The sequence below is a fragment of the Scyliorhinus canicula genome, chromosome 2, assembly GCF_902713615.1.
Source record: "Scyliorhinus canicula chromosome 2, sScyCan1.1, whole genome shotgun sequence".
NCBI lineage: Eukaryota > Metazoa > Chordata > Chondrichthyes > Carcharhiniformes > Scyliorhinidae > Scyliorhinus > Scyliorhinus canicula.
Window position 1 is genome coordinate 100,853,409 of NC_052147.1, and position 21,699 is coordinate 100,875,107.

Here is a 21,699-nt window from a genome sequence, read left to right on the forward strand (position 1 = left end):
TGGGGGATCAGCAGAAAGGGTGGCGGGGTGCCTCTATGCAAGCAATCCCTCCCTCCTCCTGATGTCACCCCTCGATCAATTCCTACCCGGTATCCCTTTGCCTGCTTAAATTCACCCCCTTCACTTGAAAATGCTGGCTGCAGCATTAAATTCTGCCCTATGCCTCTGATTCAAAACAACAGAATTATGTATCCAATGGGTAACACCTAGAATCACAGAGCCAGTCAGAGCTAATTAGAAACATTGAATCACTGAGGGGAATTTTAACCTGAATGTGTTGGCCAGGTTTGGTGCATGCAGCAGATTAAAAGAGCAAACAATTCTGGCATGTTGGAAACTGGCACAACGCTGCCAACTTGACATTTAACTTGATTGTTTTTGTAGGGTACAGGAACCCCTCAGCAAAGTTTGCTATTAACTTATGTTAAAACGCAATTAAGTGCATCTTTAACCCTCAGGCTTCTGGAACTCATCAGGTTGAACAAGGCGATAGCACTGCGAGAATTAATGGTGCTGAGCAATAACAGCCAGAGAGCCATTAAATTCGGAGGTAGGACAACGAGCTACGGAACTCTACCTTTGGCTTCTGGTGGGGAACAAAATGAATAGCAACAGCAACACCAGCGGCAGCAGGAGCGACGACCATCACCTTGACCACCAGCTACTCCACAGGGCAGAGAGAATGAGCAGTCAGTTCCTACTTGAAGAAGGCAAGACACCCAATACACGGTATACAGGCCAAGGATTAGCTTTCTGGACATGACTGAGCAACAGTGCCTGGGGGTCAGACTTCCACAGAGTCAGTCAATAAACAACAGAGCAAATGGGAGGCCTGAGAATCACTGGGCCAATAGGAAACATCAGTAGCACTGAGCCAATCAGGAACAATCGAATCGCTGAGCCAATCAGAAACATTCAAATGACTCAGCCAAGCAGCAAGGTGCTATTTGGAAACATTACAGTGACTGAGCCATTCAGTGAAAATGGAATCAGACCCAGTTAGAGCTGTTAGCATCGCTGAGAAAATACTCATTTCTAAGCCATTTGGAAGTCGGAGAACCATTTAATCAGTTAAAACGAGGAGAAACACCAAAGCAATCAGATTGCTCAGAGATAAAAATACTAGATACATAAACTGTGTACAGTGCTGATTCTCTTTGAGACATTTCACGTTTAATTATTGTTAAAAAATTGCCTTTCTTTTAGAAATGGTGCCAAAGTTTGCCTAACGCTTATCTGGATAAAGGCACTGCAATGTATAGCATTAGGTTGTACAACCAGAGGAGGTTCACAGTTTTCATCTTCAGTCAATAACAGGCCAGCTCAGTCAAGACATAGTACCGACACTACAACTGTCACCAGCATCCATTGGCTAGCAGAAGGGAGGAATGTATGACTTTTCCAGTAATGGCTACAATCCAATACCTCGTCCCTTCCCTTGAAATCACAAATGTGTGGCTGAGAACAATTTGGGCTTAGACAAAGTCCACAAGCACCACTTCCAAGTCAAAACATGGAGAATGGTTACTTTACTAAATTACCAGAGGGGTACCACACCGTAGTTTTGAAAGGGAGTGGGGATAAAATAGAATAAAATGGGTAAAATAGTCTGAAATAATGGAGTCCTTTCTTCAGAGAATCGAATTGAAACAAATCCAAATACTCATCATAAAAGTTATTAGGAAATGGCTAATCAAAAAATATACCTTGAATATGTTGGACCTCAGGCAATATACTGGCTGAGCCAAAGTCGATCACTTTGACTCTGAAAGGAAATCGCATGTGTTCGACTAACATGATATTGTCTGGCTTGATGTCTGTGTGGATAATAGACAATTCCTTAAGCTTCTCCAGAGCCCTCAGCAACTGGATGGCAATGGTCCGAATATGCTTGACAGGGAGAGGGGCAAAGTTGTTCGCAATCTGGAAGTCTTGCAAGTTCTGCTCCATCAGTTCAAAAACAAGGTAGGATTTTGCATCTCTGTGGAAGTATTCAAGAAGTTTCACAATATGAAACTTGTCTCCATCCACATTTTGCAAGAGTTTTAACATTCTTACTTCTGCCGCACTGCAGCTATCACATTTTAGGGTCTTAATTGCAACAAACTGATTGCTGCTTCTTTTACGACAACAGATCACTTCCCCATATGCTCCCTCGCCTATAAATTGGATAATGTTATATGTGTCATTGTGAGACAGAATTGAAGACATTCTCTTATGCGAGGGTTTTTGAAGAATCGTTTTAGGGGAATGTATGATTTTCTGTGAGACAGAGTATCCTGTAAATTGTTCAGTGTTCATGCTCGAAATATTCTCTCTCTCTTGTCACCTATAGCTCGGCCTTCATTGTCAGCAGACTTTTAGGAGGAGACGAAGGTGTGAGTCTGTTGTACTTGGACACATTTGTAATCTTTCTTCTGCGTTCACAAATCTTCTTTAACACTTTTTTGTTCTTCTCGTTGTTGCTATTGAGGCACCCAAGAATCCTTGCTGAACAACTTGAAGTTTTTTAGGTCAATTTCAGTTATTGTATGATGATGATTGGATACTTGATACTTAGAAACAATGCTTTCAACTGAATTCAAAATCAGATTTTGCGTACAAAGTTCCACTACATCCATGCAATCAAGGAAATACCTATAGGTTATAGACAGCAATCAAAACTAACCTAAATTGCTTGGGTGGTTGTGCATGTCTACACTGGGTTAGCATGATACTGAGTCACATTATATCATAATCTGCATGAAAGGGTTTATATGCTCTGATGTCATAATTATTTTGTGATTCACCAATAAGTTTTGTAGGAAAGAGTAATTAACCTTGGTAATTCCTGACTGACTTCGAAGGAGCCTCCTTTACCTTAATATAGCCAGACTTATCTGTGGGCTTGAGTTCATCAGAACCATTTTTTAACTTTCAAATGGTCTTCAGTACTCTCATAACTTCATCAATAACCCTCACTTATTAAAAGCATTCCAAAACCACTTTTAACTGCTTATTTTTGAACTGTCAGCTTTCTGATCAGACAGAAAGTAAATCCGGGCCCTGTGATGAAGCATTCTTGGATACCAAGAATTACTGTAGAATGCACTTTCTTTGAACGCATTATGCGTTATGAGGTACTGCATATATAAGCAGTTAACTACCAAAGCAATGACTATTAGAAGAACACAGGTCATGGAAACTATTGAATATTCTTATTAAGAAAGCCGTGGCAGAAAATAAAAATTAACAAAGGAGAACAACTGAGATTTTTACCTTCCAATTTTCTACCCTTTTCTCAAGGCATTGACACACAAGGCATACATCAGCATGAGAAGTGAGGTGCTGCTGGGCTGATGATGAGGACTCTTGAGATAATTAGAGTTTAGAGCCTTCCTATAGTTGGTTCATGTGTAGATCCATATTCATATGTAGCACAGTCCTATACAATTGGCAGCAAGACTTTCTCGGCTCAGCATACATGCTTCCCTGCGCCACCTCAGCCAAAGGCCATGCTGCCGCCAGTAAGACCGCTGGACCAGTAATAACCACGAAGGCTGCTGTTTTTTCCAGAACTTCTCCAGTCTGATTGTTATTTTAATAAGGACACGGGGAATCCACCAAGTAAAGAAAAGAACTAGATTTATTAACAATACGGGGTTCTTCTCTGGTCGATGCCTTACTGACCAACCTTTTATACATTGGTTAATTAAGTTTCTCCGCCCCTAGTGGAGGAGCTCATACTCCATGAGGACCACAGACAAGACAATCATTCCCACCTTGTAGGTCCTGTGCGGGATATTACAATTATCTCATCCTCATCATCAGCCCAGCAGCACCTCACTTCTCGTGCTGAAGCCAGTGGAGTGGCACCTCATAAAAGGGGTAGAGTGGGTAGGAGGGTAAAAGAGGGGGATGAACATTGGTGTGTTGGCGCCTTTGTGTCAAGTGTAAACAGATTTTTATAGGCGTTTGGTATGCAGAGCTTGTTAGTTCAGCAAATATCTGTTGCAATTTGATTTGAACAACGCACAACTGGTGTTTAGATAAAATGTAGTCAATCTGAATAAAATATGGAAGATCTAGAATTGATGTTGGAAAAGGTTATTGATGCAGGAGAGTGGGGATGATTTGGCTAAAATGCCTTTGACAATCTGTTGATGAAGCACTCCCGTAGTTGGCGGAATTGGTGGACCTTGCTTTTCCTTTGGTATCTTCTGTATCCTTGTGTTAAGGTTGCCTTAACCCATCATGTGACTTGGCATGTATGAGCATGGTCAAGCATGGCCTATCCCCATGTACTTTTTCTATTTCAATGGCGTATATATGCAATGGCATATACTGAAAAAGAACATCTAAAATGTCTCTCCGCAAAGCCTTCATGCGAGAACCAATGGAAGTGCCTCTAACCTACTAGGTGCAAAATTATTGGAATCCGAGTTGCTCTTTACATGTTTTCAGAAATGTCAGCTTCTGATCCTGAAATGCAACGTGAAGCCAGACCTCTTAAAACACAAATAGAAGATTTCAAATTTTTTGTTTTTATGGGCTGGATTCTCCGGTCCTCCAGCTGCTTGTTTCTCGGGAGTGCGCCGTTCGCTGGCACCGGGATTCTCTTTTCCCCCTGCTTGTCGATGGGATTTCCCATTGAAGACACCCCACGCCTGTCATGATATGCAAACATGCAACCAATGAACACTCAGAATAGGACACAACCAATGGACAGTCAGGACACTCAGAGGTGGCATCACCACAAGGGGGCATGACATAAACACTATAGAAGGGATGAGGCACTCACACCCGGCCTCTTTCCACAGACAGACATCTAGAGAGTTAGACAGGGTTGATCAGCAGCATCACACCCCAGCACATGGCTTAGAGCAAGCTGGTACAGTTAGACTGAGTTACTACAGTTAGATTAGCAGAGAGTCGTACTCATTTGTGAACTGTATTAATAATTCAATAAACACGTTGAACTCATTTCAGAGTCTGGAGTATAGAACATAGAACATAGAACAGTACAGCACAGAACAGGCCCTTCGGCCCTCGATGTTGTGCCGAGCCACGATCACCCTACTCAAACCCACGTATCCACCCTATACCCGTAACCCAACAACCCCCCCCCCCCCTTAACCTTACCTTTTTAGGACACTACGGGCAATTTAGCATGGCCAATCCACCTAACCCCCCCCCCGCACAGCTTTGGACTGTGGGAGGAAACCGGAGCACCCGGAGGAAACCCACGCACACACGGGGAGAATGTGCATCAAGTAGCAGCCTGTGTTATCCGAAGCAACATAACACAACATGATACCAGGAGTGACTGTTCAATCTATTTAGTTCAACTAAATAGATTGAACAGTCACTCCTGGTATCATGTTGTGTTATGTTGCTTCGGATAACACAGGCTGCTACTTGATGCAGTCTTAACTCAGCAAGATCCGTGACACCCAGCTACTGCATACAGGCACAATGGACAAGATTCAGGCTCCTCATCAGCTCAGGCCCATCGGCAATCTTAACTGGCGATCATTTAAGCAGAAATTCCAACTATACGTGGAAGCATCCAACCTCAATGGTCCTCAACCGATGCTCGGAAAATAGCTCGTCTACTCACCACTGCGGGTGACCATGCGATAGAGATCTTCAACTCCTTTCACTCTTCCGAAGAACAGGACAAAACAAAGTACAAAACCATCCTGGGCAAATTCGACAGCCACTGCGAGGTGGACACCAAAAAAATCTTCGAGCACTACATCTTCAAACAGAGGATTCGAGGTAAAGACAAATCCTTCACCTCCTATCTAACTAACCTTAGACTGCTAGCGCAATCCTGCAACTTCGGTGATATCACTGACTCCATGATCAGAGACCAAATCGTTTTTGGAGTCCACTCTGATCCTCTGCGAGAGCAATTGTTGAAAATCAAGCACATGACCTGCCAGTCGCGATTGAAACGTGTACTGTGTCTGAGCACTCTGTCATAATATCCACTCATGTATATAATGAGATGCAGACAGGCAGTGATTGACACATAGGATGACCAATGAACACACAACACAGAACAACCAATCACCAGACAAGACAACACCACTATAAAGCCCACAGGGCATTAAGACTCCCGCTCTTTTCGGGACCCAGACACTGAGACAGTCAGAGTGCACAAGTCAGTGGACATTATTGCCATGTGGTAGCTGGTAAGTCTGGGCGAACCAGTAAGAGGTCATCAGTAGGATTAGTAGAGCGTCAACCCACAGCTGAACATGTACAGCCGTTCATAGTTTAAATAAAACCGTGTTAGACGTTTGTTTCTAGCTTCCCTGCATCCAGTTGCAGTCAACGTCAAACCAACCCACCTAATATATCACACTCTAAAAATCGCTATTCACAGTACAAAATGGCAGAAATTGAAAAACAAGCCTCTCACTAGGTGGAGAGTGTTCAGGCCATCTCCCGGATGCAGCGCCTCCACATTGATGAAAGCGGCCATTTTGTGCGCTCTTCCCCGGGCCCGACGCATGCGCAATGCAATCGGGAACACGAAGCGGCCGAAAACCGTACTGCGCAGGTGCAGACGTCCGAGAACCGCACCACGCATGCGCAAAAACGCACTGAGCGTCATGTCGCCGACGTCATGACGTGTGCAAACTGCGGCACCGCCCATTTTTTAAAAAACTGCCCTGCAAGAGGCAAACGCTGTGGGAAACCAAACCACTATGAAGCCCTGTGCAGATCTGCACCATCAGTGAGGAGCCAGCGCTCCCAATTCCGACAGCGGCGTATCAGAAGTGTGCAACACCGAATGCATGACTGATCCAGGCAGTGCGACGGATCCAGATGATGAATACCTAGACAACACTTACTGAGTGGGCATTATTACGAAGTGCGAATATGCCACACAGGACACATCGCGAGTCCAATCAATCCTGGCCGTGGTTTCCGAGGACGAATGGCATGCAGTGATGAAGGTCAACCACTGCCCCATCCAGTTCAAACTGAACACAAGTGCCTCCACCAACCTGATTTCGTAGGTGGACTCTAAGAGAATCAAGAAGCCCCCCACAATCCTTCCAGCTGCCTGCAAACTCCTGGACTACAATAGAACGGCAATCAAGGCACTGGAGTCCTGCCATCTGCAGGTGTCCAGCCGACACACACAAGCAAGCTTACGCTTCGAGATTGTTAAACCAGACAGGGCGTCCCTGCTAGGTGCGCACGCGTGCAAGCAACTGAACCTCATTTAAAGGGCCTATACCACGACGCCATCCCATTCGGATCTTCAGGCCAGCATCGACAACATCCTAACCCAGTACCCAGATTTATTTAGCGGGATGGGCACGCTGCCGTACGAGTACAAGATTCTACTGCGGCCTGATGCCAAGCCAGTGGTCCACGCACCACGACGTGTCCCAGCTCCATTGAGAGAGCACCTGAAGGCAGAGCTCACGAGTCTACAACAAAAAAGCATCGTCTCCAAGGTCACTGAACCAACCGACTGGGTCAGCTCGATGGTGCGTGTAAAGAAGCCTTCGGGGGACCTATGCATCTGCATTGACCCCAAGGATCTAAACACAAACATTATGCGGGAACATTACCCCATAGCGAAGAGGGAATAAATCACGAGTGAGATGGTACACGTGCGCTTCTTCACAAAATTGGACGCATCCCAAGGATTTTGGCAAATCCAACTTGAAGAATCCAGCACCTGGCTCTGCACCTTCATCACGCCTTTTGGTAGATTCTGCTACAACTGAATGCCATTTGGCATCATCTCGGCATCAGAGATTTTCCATCGCATCATAGAACAGATGATGCAGGGAAGAGAAGGGGTTTTTGTCTACGTTGACAATATCATAATCTGGTCCACAACCCCAGAGGAACATGTGTCGCGACTCAAGAAAGTATTCCGACGCATACATGAACATGGCCTCAAGCTAAACAGGTCCAAGTGCTGTTTTGGGACATCCACGCTGAAGTTCCTGGGCGATCAGATTTCGCGACACGGTGTGCGCCCGGACATAGACAAAATTAAAGCTATCAAGGCAGTGAAAGTCCCCAAGGACAAGAAGGCAGCACTAATGGTCAATTTCCTTGGCAGGTTCATCCCGAATTTGCCCACACACACCAAGGCCCTACGCAATCTGGTGAAAAAAATCAACCACCTTTGAGTGGAAGGCGGAGCACCAAACAGAGTGGCTGGAGCTGAAAGCCAAGCTCACCACTGCACCCGTTCTTGCATTCTTTGATCCAGACCAAGAGAGCAAGATATCCACAGATGTGAGTCAGGATAGCATTGGGGCAGTGTTGCTTCAAAGAGACGACACGTCATCCTGGGTACCAGTAGCATACGCGTCACGGGCGATGACACCCACTGAGATCAGATATGCGCAGATTGAGAAGGAGTGTTTAGGTCTTCTCACCGGCATCCTCAAATTTCATGATTATGTTTCCGGTTTGCCAACATTTACTGTTCAGGTGGATCATAGGCCTCTGGTCCACATCATCCAAAAGGACCTGAACGACATGATGCCTCGTTTGCAGAAAATTCTGCTCAAACTCCGAAAGGATGATTTCAATTTGGTGTACACACCTGGCAAGAAGCTCATCATCGCCGATGCATTGTCCCGCTCCGTCAACTCACCCAGTGAACGATTGGAGATCATCCAGCACATTGAATTGCAGGTACAACTGTGTGCTAGCACTCTCCTGGCAACAGATGAGAAGGTCGTTCTCATCCGAGAAGAGACGGCCAAAGACCCCCTGTTGCAGCGAGTCATCCACAACCTCAGCAATGGCTGGCAGAAAGGGCAATGCCCTCAATTCTACAACATCAAGGACGACCTGACCTGACAAGGATCGACAGCATCCTGCTCAAGCTGGACAGGATAGTCACCCTGCTACGTCTCCAGAACATGGTGCTGCGGCAGATTCATGAGGGACACCTGGGCGTAGAAAAGTGCAGACGCAGGACCGGCAAGCTGCCTACTGGCCCGGCCAGGACATCATGGACATGGTCCTGAACTGCGAACCAGTCAGAGGTTCCAACCAGCGCAGAGCATGGAGACGCTCCAACCACATGACCTAGAGACCTCTCCGTGGACCAAGTTTGGCATTGACCTATTCCACGCAAATGGTCACGACTATATCTTAATCATCGATTACTTTTCGAACTATCCTGAGGTGCTGAAGCTGCCTGACCTCACCTCACGGACCGTCATCAAAGCGTGCAAAGAGACATTCTGAGGGCATGGCATCCCGGACACCGTCATGAGCAACAATGGCCCATGCTTCCACAGTCGAGAATGGTCTACGTTTGCCAAGAGCTACAATTTCAGGCATGTCACCTCCAGTCCGCACTATCCGCAGTCCAATGGCAAAGTCAAAAAAGGGGTGCACATCGTTAAGCAGCCCATTCGCAAGGCCTCGGACTCTGCTTCCGACATACAACTTGCACTACTTGCATACAGGGAGACTCCCTTGTCCACTGGCATGTCGCATGTCACCAGCTCAACTGCTAATGAACAGGGACCTGCGGATGATGCTTCCAGCCACACACCTGCCCAACCTTGGTCGCCTCCCAGTGCTGCAGAAGATGCAGCAGCTTCGCCACAGCCAGAAGCAGGGCTATGATGCACATGCCACTGATCTGGACGTGCTATCCCCGGCTGACACGGTCAGGATCAAGATACCGGATGGTGGGTGGTCTGCTCCGGCTGTCGTTGTTCGACAGGCCGCGCCCAGATCCTATGTCATACGTATGGCTGATGGCTCCATTGTGCAAAGGAATCGAAGGGCACTGAGAAAAGTTGCTTGTCCACAACCACTTTCCCCTCCATTTCCACATGTCGAATTGCTACCTCCAAACACCTCAAACCATTTGTGCCTCCCACTCGCCTGTCAAGACACCATCATCCCCTCCACCACCTCTCCGGCAGTCAACGAGGATCAGACGCAAGCCTCAGAGGCTGGACTTATGAGCATTTGTTTTGTTTGTTCTGTTGTCATGTGAGAGTACCTTTAAGAAATGGGTGTTTAAGAAATGTACCTTTAAGAAATGGGTGTTTAAGAAATGTACCTTTAAGAAATGGGTGTTTATCAGTGATGTCAGAGTGTGGGTGGATCTGGGCTGTCTGCCAGCTTTTTACTTTCGTTTTAGGTTGTTTGCTGCAGGGTGTACTTTAGTTTCATTTTCAGAGCTGGATAGCTACAGTCACAGCCCAAAGGTGTATTAGGGTCTCTCTCTGTAATCTAAAGACTGGAAATCAATCCTGGTAATTTAAAACTAATAACAGTAGTAACTTTAACCTGATGTGCTTCTGGTAAAAGGTGTTTTAAGTCTTATGGATGTTAAAAGGAATGCCTAAAGGATTACTTAGTGATGTATTCTTTGGGGGTTGTATTTGAATTAATGGTTGCTAAGATGTTCACTGTATATTTTAAAAAGGTTAACTTGAGTTCATAGAATAAACATCGTTTTGCTTTAAAAAATACTTTTCCATTTCTGCTCCACCACACCTAAAGAATGGGCCATGTGCTCCCCATACCACAATCTATTAAAAGTTGTAGGTCAGGTGAACTCCACGATACACTTTGGGGTTCTCTAACTCTGGCCCATAACAAATTGGGGGCTCAAGGGGGATAAACGTCTATCTATTGGATTGGCTTAGTGAACTTAAAGACAGTGAGGGGTGAGCATATTGTGGTTGCTTATCAGGTGTGGTATTCTAGTTTAAGTAGGGAGTGTGTTGTGGACAGTGGCTCTTTCAGAGGCTCAGAAGTTTTTGGGGGTGGTGAATGTCACACGCAGTACCTTACGGACAGAGACTAAAAGCAGACTGTTAGATTTGGCAAAAGCATTGCAGTTAACATTATCTGACAAAATGCGAAAAGGTGAGGTAATTATGGCGGTGGCGAAGCAATTAAAGTTGCCTGAGATACAGTTTGACTCATTAGAAATGGCAAAGATCAAGTTGAAGATTGAGCAATTTGAACATGAGAAAGAATTAAAGCAGCTTGACTACAAAAGAGAGGAAAAAGCAAAGAAGAGAGAAGAAAGGAGAAAATAAAGAATTACCCTAGCTGGAGAAAAAGAAAGAGAGAGGGAGATACAGATCAGGGAAAAAGATAAAGAGAGAGAGTTCGAACTTCAGAAAATGGCCATGAAACATGACAGTCAGTTAAAATTGGCAGACGTAAAGGGAAACGTACAGTTGGATGATAGTGATGAGGATAGTGAGAAAGCGCGTCAAAGTCGAAGGCTTCGTGGGGATCTATTTAAATATGTCCAAGCATTGCCAAGGTTTGACAAGAAGGAGGTAGAAGCCTTTTTCATTTAATTTGAGAAGGTCGCTAAACAAATGAAATGGCCACAGGACATGTGGGTATTACTGATTCAAACAAAGCCGATAGGTAGGGCTAGTGAAGTGTTTGCATCACTACCGCAGGAGGTATCTGGGACTTATGAGGAGGTGAAAAAATCCATCTTAGGTGCATATGAACTAGTGCCTGAAGCCTACAGACAAAGGTTTAGAAATTTAATGAAAGAATTTGGTCAAACATACATGGGGTTTGAAAGGCTCAAACAGAATTATTTTGATAGGTGGACAAGGGCTTTGAAAATAGACCAAACGTATGAAGCTCTCAGAGAAATTATACTTTTGGAGGAGTTTAAAAATTCAATTCCTGGTGTCATGAGAACTCATGTGGAAGAGTAGAGGGTTAAAACTGCGAGATTAGCAGCAGAAATGGCAGATGATTATGAATTAGTTCATAAATCAAAGATTGGTTTCTGGCATCAGTTTCAGTCTGTGAGGGATAGAAACTGGGGACATGAGAAATACTCAAGAGGTAAAGGTAAAGGGGATCTGATGGGAGATAATAAGGAGAGTGTACCTCAGATTAAAAAATAAATCCAGGAGGGTGGAAAATAAATGAATAATTTCAAATGTTTTCACTGTAATAAACTAGGCCATGTAAAGTCACAGTGTTGGCGGTTGAAGAAAAGCACTGGGAAGGTTGACGTGGTAAAACAGGAGAAGACAGTGGGGTTTGTCAAAGTGGTAAAGGAAAGCCCAAGTGAAGCAAAGGAAGTGCAAAAGATTATACAGCCTGATCAAGAGGTGATTGATAAGAAGGTGCCAGATCGCTTTAAAGAATTTACTTGTGTGGGTAAAGTTTACTCGTGTATCAGGAGGAGCAGATAAAGAAGTCAAAATTTTAAGAGATACGGGAGCTAGTCAATCTTAAATGGTGAGAGATGAGGAGTTATGTAGTCTGGGAAGAATATTGCCAGAAAAGGTGGTAATATGTGGAATTCAGGGTGAGAGGAGTAGTGTTCCATTATATAAGTTAAGTTGGAAAGTCCAGTGAAGAGTGGTGAAGTGGTAGTAGGAGTAATAGAGAAACTATCTTGTATAGGAATATAGATTATCTTGGATAATGATATAGCTGGATCACAGGTGGGAGTGATGCATAGTGTGGTTGATAAGCCAGTGGAAAATCAGACAACTGAAGTGTTGAAGGACGGATATCCTGGGATTTTTTTGGGTTGTATAGGAACAAGGTCGCAAACTCACAGGTTAAAACAAGAGGAGAAATCAAAGAGTGAAGATGAAGTTGAAGTGCAATTATCATAGAACATAGAACATAGAACAGTACAGCACAGAACAGGCCCTTCGGCCCTCGATGTTGTGCCGAGCAATGATCACCCTACATAAACCCACGTAACCCGTATACCCGACAATCCCCCCATTAACCTTACACTACGGGCAATTTAGCATGGCCAATCCACCTAACCCGCACATCTTTGGACTGTAATCAGAAACATAATCAGAAACAATTTTTGATCAGATGGTTGAAAAAGAACAAGAACAGGTGGAGGATGAGGCGGATATTTTTAGTTCAAGAAAATTGGCGGTGTTACAACAATAAGATATAGAAATAAAACGGATGTATCAGAAAGCATTTACGGAAGAGGAATCTGAGTGTATACCAGAGTGTTTTTACCGTAAAAGTGATGTCTTGATGAGAAATTGGAGACCTTTACATATGCAAGTGGGTGAAAAGTGGTCAGAAGTTCATTAAGTAGTATTTCCAGTAGGGTATAGAAAGGAGGTGTTGCGAGTTACACATGAGGTACCAGTGGGAGGTCATTTGGGAATAAGGAAAACTCAAGCTGAAATCCAGAAACATTTTTATTGGCCTGGACTACATAAAGATGTAGTTACATTTTGTCAATCATGTCACACATGTCAAGTGATAGGGAAGCCTCAAGCAGTGATAAAACCAGAGCCCTTAATACCCATTCCAGTGTTTGAGGAATCTTTTACAAGGGTCCTAATTGATTGTGTAGGACAGCTTCCTAAAACAAAAAGTGGGAATCAATATCTTTTGACTATAATGGATGTGTCTACAAGGTTTCCAGAGGCCATTCCAGTACATAATATTACAGCTGAAAAGATTGTGGAGGAGTTACTTGAATTCTTTACTAGATATGGACTACACACAGAAATAAAATCAGATCAAGGATCAAATTTTACCTCAAGGTTATTCAAAGAAGTTATGGATAACTTTGGAATAAAACAATTTAAATCAACTGCATGCCATCCAGAATCGCAGGGAGCATTAGAAAGTTGGCATCAGACATTAAAGACAATGTTGAGGGCTTATTGTCAAGATTATCCAGAGGATTGGGATAAAGGAATTCCATTCGTACTGTTTGTAATTAGAGATGCACCTTATGAATCAACCAAATTCAGTCCTTTTGAACTAATTTTTGGTCATGAGGTAAGAGGACCACTTAAATTGATTAAGGAAAGATTGGTGAGTGAAAAATCGGAAATTACATTATTGGATTTCCTGTCAAACTTTAGGGAACGATCAAATAGAGCAGGTGAATTGGCTAGACAGTATTTAAAAGTTGCACAAAATGTGATGAAATGGGTAGTGGACAAGAAATCCAAAGTTTGTAGTTTTGCCAGTGGAGAAAAGTTTTAGTGTTGTTACCAGTGGTAGGTGAACTTTTAAAAGCAAGGTTTTGTGGACTTTATCAGATTGAAAGGAAATTAAGTGAGGTGAATTATTTGGTAGAGTGTGTCATGTGAATATGCTTAAAAGGTACTTTGAAAGGGAAGGAGAGAAAAAGGAGGATGTTTTAATGATTCTAACTCAAAGTGATGAACCAAATCCAGATGACTGTGAATTTGACATACCTCAAATTAAATTGGAAAACAAGGATGTTCTTAAAAATTGGGATAAATTGTTGAGTTACCTTCCAGAGGAAAAACGGACTGACCTGAAAGAGTTAGTGATATCACGTGGGCAAGTTTGTGGAGATAAATTAGGAAGTACTAAAATGGCTACACATGATGTAGATGTGGGAAATGCTATTCCAATCAAACAACATCCATATAGACATAACACTTTAGAATTGGCACAGGTTAACAAAGAGATTGAGAGTATTCTTAAAAATGGCATAATTGAAGTGGGTTGCAGCCAATGGAGCTCACCTATAGTGATCGTACCTAAACCAGGTGGTACCCAATGGTTGTGTGTGGACTATAGTAAGGTTAATGCAGTTACAAGAATGGACTCTTATCTTATCCCACGTTTGGAGGATGCATTGAGAAAATGGGACAATCAGCTTTTATTTCCAAACTGGATTTACTTAAAGGTTATTGGCAGGTACCTTTATACGAAAGGGCAAAGGAGATTTCAGCTTTTGTGACTCCAGATGGTATATACCAATTCAAAGTTTTGCCATTTGGCATGAAAAACACCCCAGCCACATTTCAACTGTTAACTAACAAAGTTGTTTCAGGATTACCCAATTGTGCGGTATGCATCGACGATCTGGTAATTTTCAGCCAGACATGGAAAGAGCATTTAAAACATCTGATGTAGTTAATCGATCTACTTCAGGAGACGGGTTTGGTGGTAAACCTAGCCAAAAGTGAATTTGGAAAAGCCCAAGTCACTTTCCTTGAGGAATTTTCGATACCCTCAAGACACAGGGAAAGAATGCAATTTCTTGGCATGAGTGGATTTGATTGAACATTTTTGCAAAGGTTTTGTAGCGTGGTTGCTCCACTGATGGACTTGTTGATGAAACATCGGCAATTTCAGTGGACAGCAGAGTTTCAACATGCATTTGACTGCCTGAAAGCTGTGATAACTAATGGTCCTGTGTTGGAGGATTACAAGGGACTCTGTGTTCAGATTGAACGAAAGGATCTGACTTTAAAGAGAAATGCTGAGGCGTAGAGAAATGGATGGATCCTGCAAGGACCTTCTTGTTCAAAGAGACCGTCAATCGAGAAGGATTTCAGTTGGAAGAAGACGGGGAAAAAATTGACTATATTAATATACCTGTTTGCGTGTGTTGTTTTTTGAAACAAAACAGTATATTTACTGTGTGCATTTCTTAAAGAATGGTGAAAAGGTGAAAAATGAAACCATTTTGAAGTTGATGGTTTATTTTTTTTCTTGGTGGAGGTGTCATGTGAGAGTACCTTTAAGAAATAGGTGTTTATCAGTGATGTCAGTGTGTGGGTGGAGCTGGGATGTCTGTCAGCTTTTTACTTTCGTTTTAGGCTGTTTGCTGCAGGGTGTGTTTTAGTTTCATTTTCAGAGCTGGATAGCTGCAGTCACAGCCAGAAGGTGTATTAGAGACTCTCTCTGTAATCTCAAGACTGTAAATCAATCCTGGTGATTTAAAACTAATAACAGTAGTGACTTTAACCTGATGTGCTTCTGGTAAAAGGTGTTTTAAGTCTTAGGGATGTTAAAAGGAAAGCTTAAAGGATTACTTAGTGTTGTATTCTTTGGGGGTTGTATTTGAATTAATGGTTGCTAAGATGTTCACTGTATGTTTTAAAAAGGTTAACTTGAGTTCATAGAATAAACATTGTTTTGCTTTAAAAAATACTGTTCCATTTCTGCTCCACCACACCTGTAGAGTGGGCCGTGTGTTCGCCAAACCACAATCTAGTAAAAGTTGTGGGTCAGTGAACTCCATGATACACTTTGGGGTTCTCTAAACCCTGGTCCATAACACTGTTCTGTATTCCTCAGTCAGTCACATTCGACAAACACATTCACATGTATATACATCTAAAAAAAGGGGAGATGTCATGATATGCAAACATGCAACCAATGAACACTCAGAATAGGACACAACCAATGGGCAGTCAGGGCTCTCAGAGGTGGCATCACCACATGGGGGCATGACATAAACACTATAAAAGAGATGAGGCACTCACACCCGGCCTCTTTCCACAGACAGACATCTAGAGAGTTAGACAGGGTTGATCAGCAGCATCACACCCCAATACATGGCTTAGAGCAAGCTGGTACAGTTAGACTGAGTTACTACAGTTAGATTATCAGAGAGTCAAACTCATTTGAGAACTGTGTTAATAGTTCAATAAACACGTTGAACTAATTTCAGAGTCTGGAGCATACTTTAGTAAAGACTGCATCAAGTAGCAGCATGTGTTATCCGAAGCAGCATAACACAACAACGCCACCAGGAAACCCACATACAGCAATGTGCTGCTTGTGAGAATAGAGAATCCCAACGGGCAGAGAATTTCAGCCGATGAGTTTCTGGTATGATATCTTACTCAAAATAAATGTTGTCAGTAAAACTATGCAGAGTGTCTCTGTGGAACTGGTTACCACATTTTCATTAATGAGTAGCGTAATACAACACTTAACTGATTATCGTGCAAATGGCTATGACAGGGTGCTAACATCAGCAAAAGAATTAGCTGCAGAAATTGAAAGTACAAGAGCAAGGTGCAAGTAAAGCCAATTTGAGAATGGTTGTGTTGTGTAATTTTTTAATGCAGAAAACCCCAAAAGCCTGTTCGGAATTGTTTAGTGTTATAGTAGGCACAGTCATAATATTTCTATAAGAAAGATTTGAATAGTTGCAAAACTTCAATTGTTCTTGCCGATTTTTAAGTCATCTAAAAGATTTGGCAGGTAAAAATGAACTGACATGTCAATGGTTGGAGGATAACATCATGAAAGCAGTGACATTAATGGTTGTGACTTTGTGATTTTGTGAGTGAATTAAAAATTGCAAATGCTGAAGGTGTAAAGTCCCCAGCACAAGCAGTTGGATTTATCAACACTTTTCTTTTTAAATTTAGGGTATCCAATTTGTTTTCCCACTTCAGGGGCAATTTAGTGTGGCCAATTCACCTACCCAGCACATCTTTTTGAGTTGTAGGGGTGAGACCCACGCAGATACAGGGAGAATGTGCAAACTCCACACGGACAGTGACCCGGGACCAGGATCGAACCTGGAACCTCGGCACCGTGAAGCAATGCTAACCATGGATTTATCGACACTAACAAGCTGCAGGATATTATGCCGAATCTGCAGGTTGCAGTAAGGATAATGCTTCCAATTCCAATACCCGTGGCCATGGCAGAAAGAAGCTTTAGTAATCCAAAACTGATAAAGACTTTAAAAAGTCTTCCATGACACAAGCAAAACTAAATTCTCTGGCAATTTTGTCAATAGAAAATGACATTGTCAGAAATATAAATATAGAAAGTGCTGCAGAAAAATTTGATATCGAGGAAAACAATTTAATATAAGGATTTGTATGTCTGTTGTTGCTTTTGATTTAAATTTGTTTTTTCTTTATCTTTCTTTATTTGACTCATTTGTAGATAATAACTTTTCTCTTTTTCCTCACTTCTGTTATATTATCATGAAAAGAGTTCTTTAAAATTCTAACAGACTTAAAGTTTCAGTTCGGATAATTTGAATGGATGCTGTGTTCAATTCTTTCATTTATCTGTAATAAATTCTGTGTTGCTTTGTTTATCATGTTGTTTGTCATGCAGTAATTATGAAAATGGCAAAAATTCTTCAGGCACTGAAATTCAATTTGCTTGAGGTACTAACAAACCTCAAATTGTCCCTGGACATGGGACAAATTGGGAGGAACCAAAGGAAAAGAGAAGGTAATACTCCCTAAGATTATTACAATCCCAGACCAGACCCCAACAGCGGCTAGGATACTGGGCAGAGGCCCCGATATATTATTTTAATTTTGTAAGACTGAGGAAAGGATACCTTGCCGCAGGAATGATTGCACAAAGAAATAGGGATATGGTACATTAAAACAAACTTCATTACGAACACATATTAAAATATTTAACATCACACCAGAAAATAGCTTACAATTACCCCTTGAACAATACTACTCAATACAGTGAATACAATACCCTTAATTGCTATCTTTATTCCCACTTTAGCAATAAGGAAATAAACCATCTCAGCTCTCAATTCACCTTAAATACCAATGGCACAGAGGAATACTTGCTTTACAGAGATATTCTTTGAGAAAGCGAGATCTCCCGACACTGCTTTCAATAAAAGATCTGGCTTTGGACAGACCCATGCAGAAATTATGTCTGTACGACTTCAAAAGCTGTTTCAACTGGCTTGTTTCAGCTCCCTCTTGTTCTCAGATGTGTCTGCACTGCTTTTAATCGCTTTTTAACTAAACTGCAGAGAGCAAAACCTGACTTGTGGTCCTAGCTCCACCTCGAACAGAATTGAACTGAAAGTGTTTTCTCAAGAAGGCTGATGTAATGACACCCAGTAATGACATCATCTCACCAAGCTGAAAACTAATTAACTCCCCAGGGAATCCCCTTAATCAAGACAAGATTTCATTAGCCCTAACCTTTTATTATGTTTAATCGCACCTCTGGCTCACAAAAGCTTTGTTGCCTTTCAACCTAGGAATCTTTCAAAACAATTTTAGCAGTCAAGCACACTCTAACCCAGACTTTTAACCCTTACTTCACTAAATACTTAGAATACAATCTAGCTGAAATTCCTAAATTCATCACAAGATGAACAAGATTTTTGAAAACCCCAAAGAAAAGGAAATTGAAGTCAGTGTGGACTTAGATGGTCAGCTTCGAAGTTCAAAACAAACTGAACCCAGTAATTTTGATTCAGAACCCACTAAAGACAAAGTGCAGGGGGAGAAGCAAAACATCTTACAAGAACTAAAGGACAGCTTATCATCAAATACTACTCCAGATATGAAAAAACACAATAGGCTAGAACCTGAACTATTAATTCCATGTGTTGTGAAAGCAGCAGTTAAGAAGTTAAAGGCTTTACAGGCAGTGCAACAAAGCAGTAACATAATTTTGCACAGTATAAGTAAATACATATTGCCACAGCAGCCTACGAAATTCAATTTCCCCCACAATTCAAGTATTGAACTTGAACTTCCACCTAGCCTAAACCCCGCTAAAGACTGTGGGCAGAATTTTCTGTTTTTCAGACTATGTACGGTGGCAGGCAGGATAATCAGGGTGTTTCCCCTGGGTCAGTGGGATGGATGCTCCTGGCCGTTTGTCTGGTTGATGCCCTCATCAATTATGCATTAGAGGGATGCTCAACGAATCATGGGGCGGGCACTGATTTGTCCGTCTGCCATTGCCTCATGGTTTGAAGTTCCCGCTGCCATATTTAAGCATCGTCCAAAAACACATTCACTTTCTACAGGCCCGCTATGTGTCATCACCAAATACAATGTCCCCTCAGAGAAGCAAACCCTGTGCTCCATGTTTTACCCGTGTGACTTCCCTGGTGATTGTTCTCCAACATGTCCTTTTCCCAAGGGATGGCAGGAGTAGGGCGACCAACCTGACCAGGTGACCTGTCTGGAAAGGAAACATCTTGCAGTGCAGAAAGAGAATGAATAATCTTGTCCGATTCGGCAAGGAAAGCCTACCTTCATACACTCTAGACTCATTCTGTCATGAGGGCATCATGCACCCTCAGGGTTATAGTTACAAAGATCGCATACAATATTAGAAGAAGCATCTGCATTGAATGTCTCCCACATATTTTAACATCATCATCAGCTCCTGGACAATGAATATCTTCTGTCCTTTTTGGGGAGGGCACACTTTACCATGCATGTTTCACAACATCTGTTCCATCTGTTCTCACTACATTCTATCCATCTCTCTTCACGCAGTCAAATCTAGCCCATCACAAGAGGGAGAAATCCCAGACCGTGGAGGGACCCCAGAGATTCAGGGGCTCCCTCCCTGCAAGGAGCAGGCAGCCGAGTTGGCTGTGAATGATAGGGATCACTCCTGTGCCCAAGGGGAGATTCGCATTACCCAGAAAACCCAGTACAGATGAAACATTCATTAGTCGAACATATCATGACCTGCACAGTGAGTTACATGTACTGTTGGATTTTGCCTGTCCAGGGATTCATTCGATCTTCTGTTTCTGCCAGGCAGCAGCAGGAGCAGGCTCAGACACACCTCCAGCCAGTCCCTCAGCCCCCAGTTCACCTCGGGTGATAATGCTGAGGACGCACTGCTGCCATGGACCTGGGTTTGATTCTGGATTTGGGTGACTGGGTGAAGTTTGTACATTCTCCGCGTGTCTGCTTGGGTTTCCTCCAGGTGCTCCGGTTTCCTCCCACAGCCCAAAGTTGGGCGGCACGGTGGCACAGTGGTTAGCACCCAGAAGACAGGTGAATGGTTTGATAGTTTTTGACCGAATTGCAATTGAAGGCTCAGTCACGTAATTTTGCTACCTTGCAAGCATTGATGATCCGCGATCAAACCGTGCTCGGAATTTGTAATGCCAAGGTACACGAAGATAGCTGTTCAGGGAAGATTAACTTCAGCTCGATGATGCTATTCAAATTTGTCATGCCAGCGAGCTAGCTGCACAGAAGATTAGCACTCTAAATCTCAAGCATTTTGTTAAGAAGATAGATAGGCAGCCAACGGCATTAATGTTGTGGCGCACCAGAGTGCAAAATATGGTCCCAAAACTGGCAGCCATTTTAAGCAACCGACCAAAACCCTCATTTCATGCAAACAATGCGGCAATATAGACATTTGCAACTTCAATATTCGGAGTTTGGAAAAATTTGGAAAAATGCAAAAACCAAAATCATTTTGCTAAACAATGCTTTACCAATAAAAGATTAGAACAAACAAAATCAATCAACATGGATGATGAAATAAGCCTTGGGGACACGTTCTTGGGGACATGTAGACATGATTTTCAGTGAGGACAAGGATAGTTAAGGCATAGAAGAAGACAAAGCTTTAATGATGATTTAAAGCAACGTTGAAGCAAATGCAAATACTCCAAAAGATAACTGGACAGTTCCTTTGATTTTCTTTTTAAATTTTAGAGTGATCAATTTATTTTTTCCAATTAAGGGGCAATTTAGTGTGGCCAATCAACCTAGCCTGCACATCCTAGGGTTGTTGGGGTGAAACCCATGCAAACACAGGGAGAAATTGCAAATTCCACTTGGACAGTGACCCAGAGCCAGGATCGAACCTGGGACTCGGCGCCGTGAGGCAGCAATGCTAACCACTGTGCCACCGTGCTGCTCCTGGACAGTTCCATTGATGATCAATGAAACATTAATTAATTTCAAACTAGACACAGGAGTGAAGGCCAACCTTATCAGTTTGTCAGATTTGAGAAAGTTGAGAATTAAACCACAAGTTTTAAGTAAAGCAGTATTACTGAAAGACTACAACGGAAATTAAATTACTACGCTAGGAGCATGCGAGTTCGGCGTAAATTTAAAGAACGGAGTTCACACAGTAAAATTTTCCATTTTAGAGGCTGAATGGGAATCTCTACTGGGAGTGGAAGCATGTGAATCACTTGAGCTAGTTAAA

General features: G+C 42.8%; 1 protein-coding gene across 2 annotated transcripts in view; it reads right to left on the reverse strand.

Moving 5' to 3' along the window:
• Positions 1 to 2,642, reverse strand: part of LOC119962395 (homeodomain-interacting protein kinase 4-like) — a 38,726-nt gene extending 36,084 nt beyond the window's left edge. Inside the window, exon 1 of one of the 2 annotated variants that reach the window (XM_038790360.1) lies at positions 1,707 to 2,642. In XM_038790360.1, the coding sequence (XP_038646288.1) occupies positions 1,707 to 2,301 (595 nt within the window). In that variant the 5' untranslated portion in view covers positions 2,302 to 2,642. Of the gene's footprint in view, positions 1 to 577; positions 782 to 1,706 lie in introns of those variants that run through there. The other variant, XM_038790362.1, reaches the window with a different exon arrangement.
• Between the last annotated feature and the right edge of the window lie 19,057 nt (positions 2,643 to 21,699).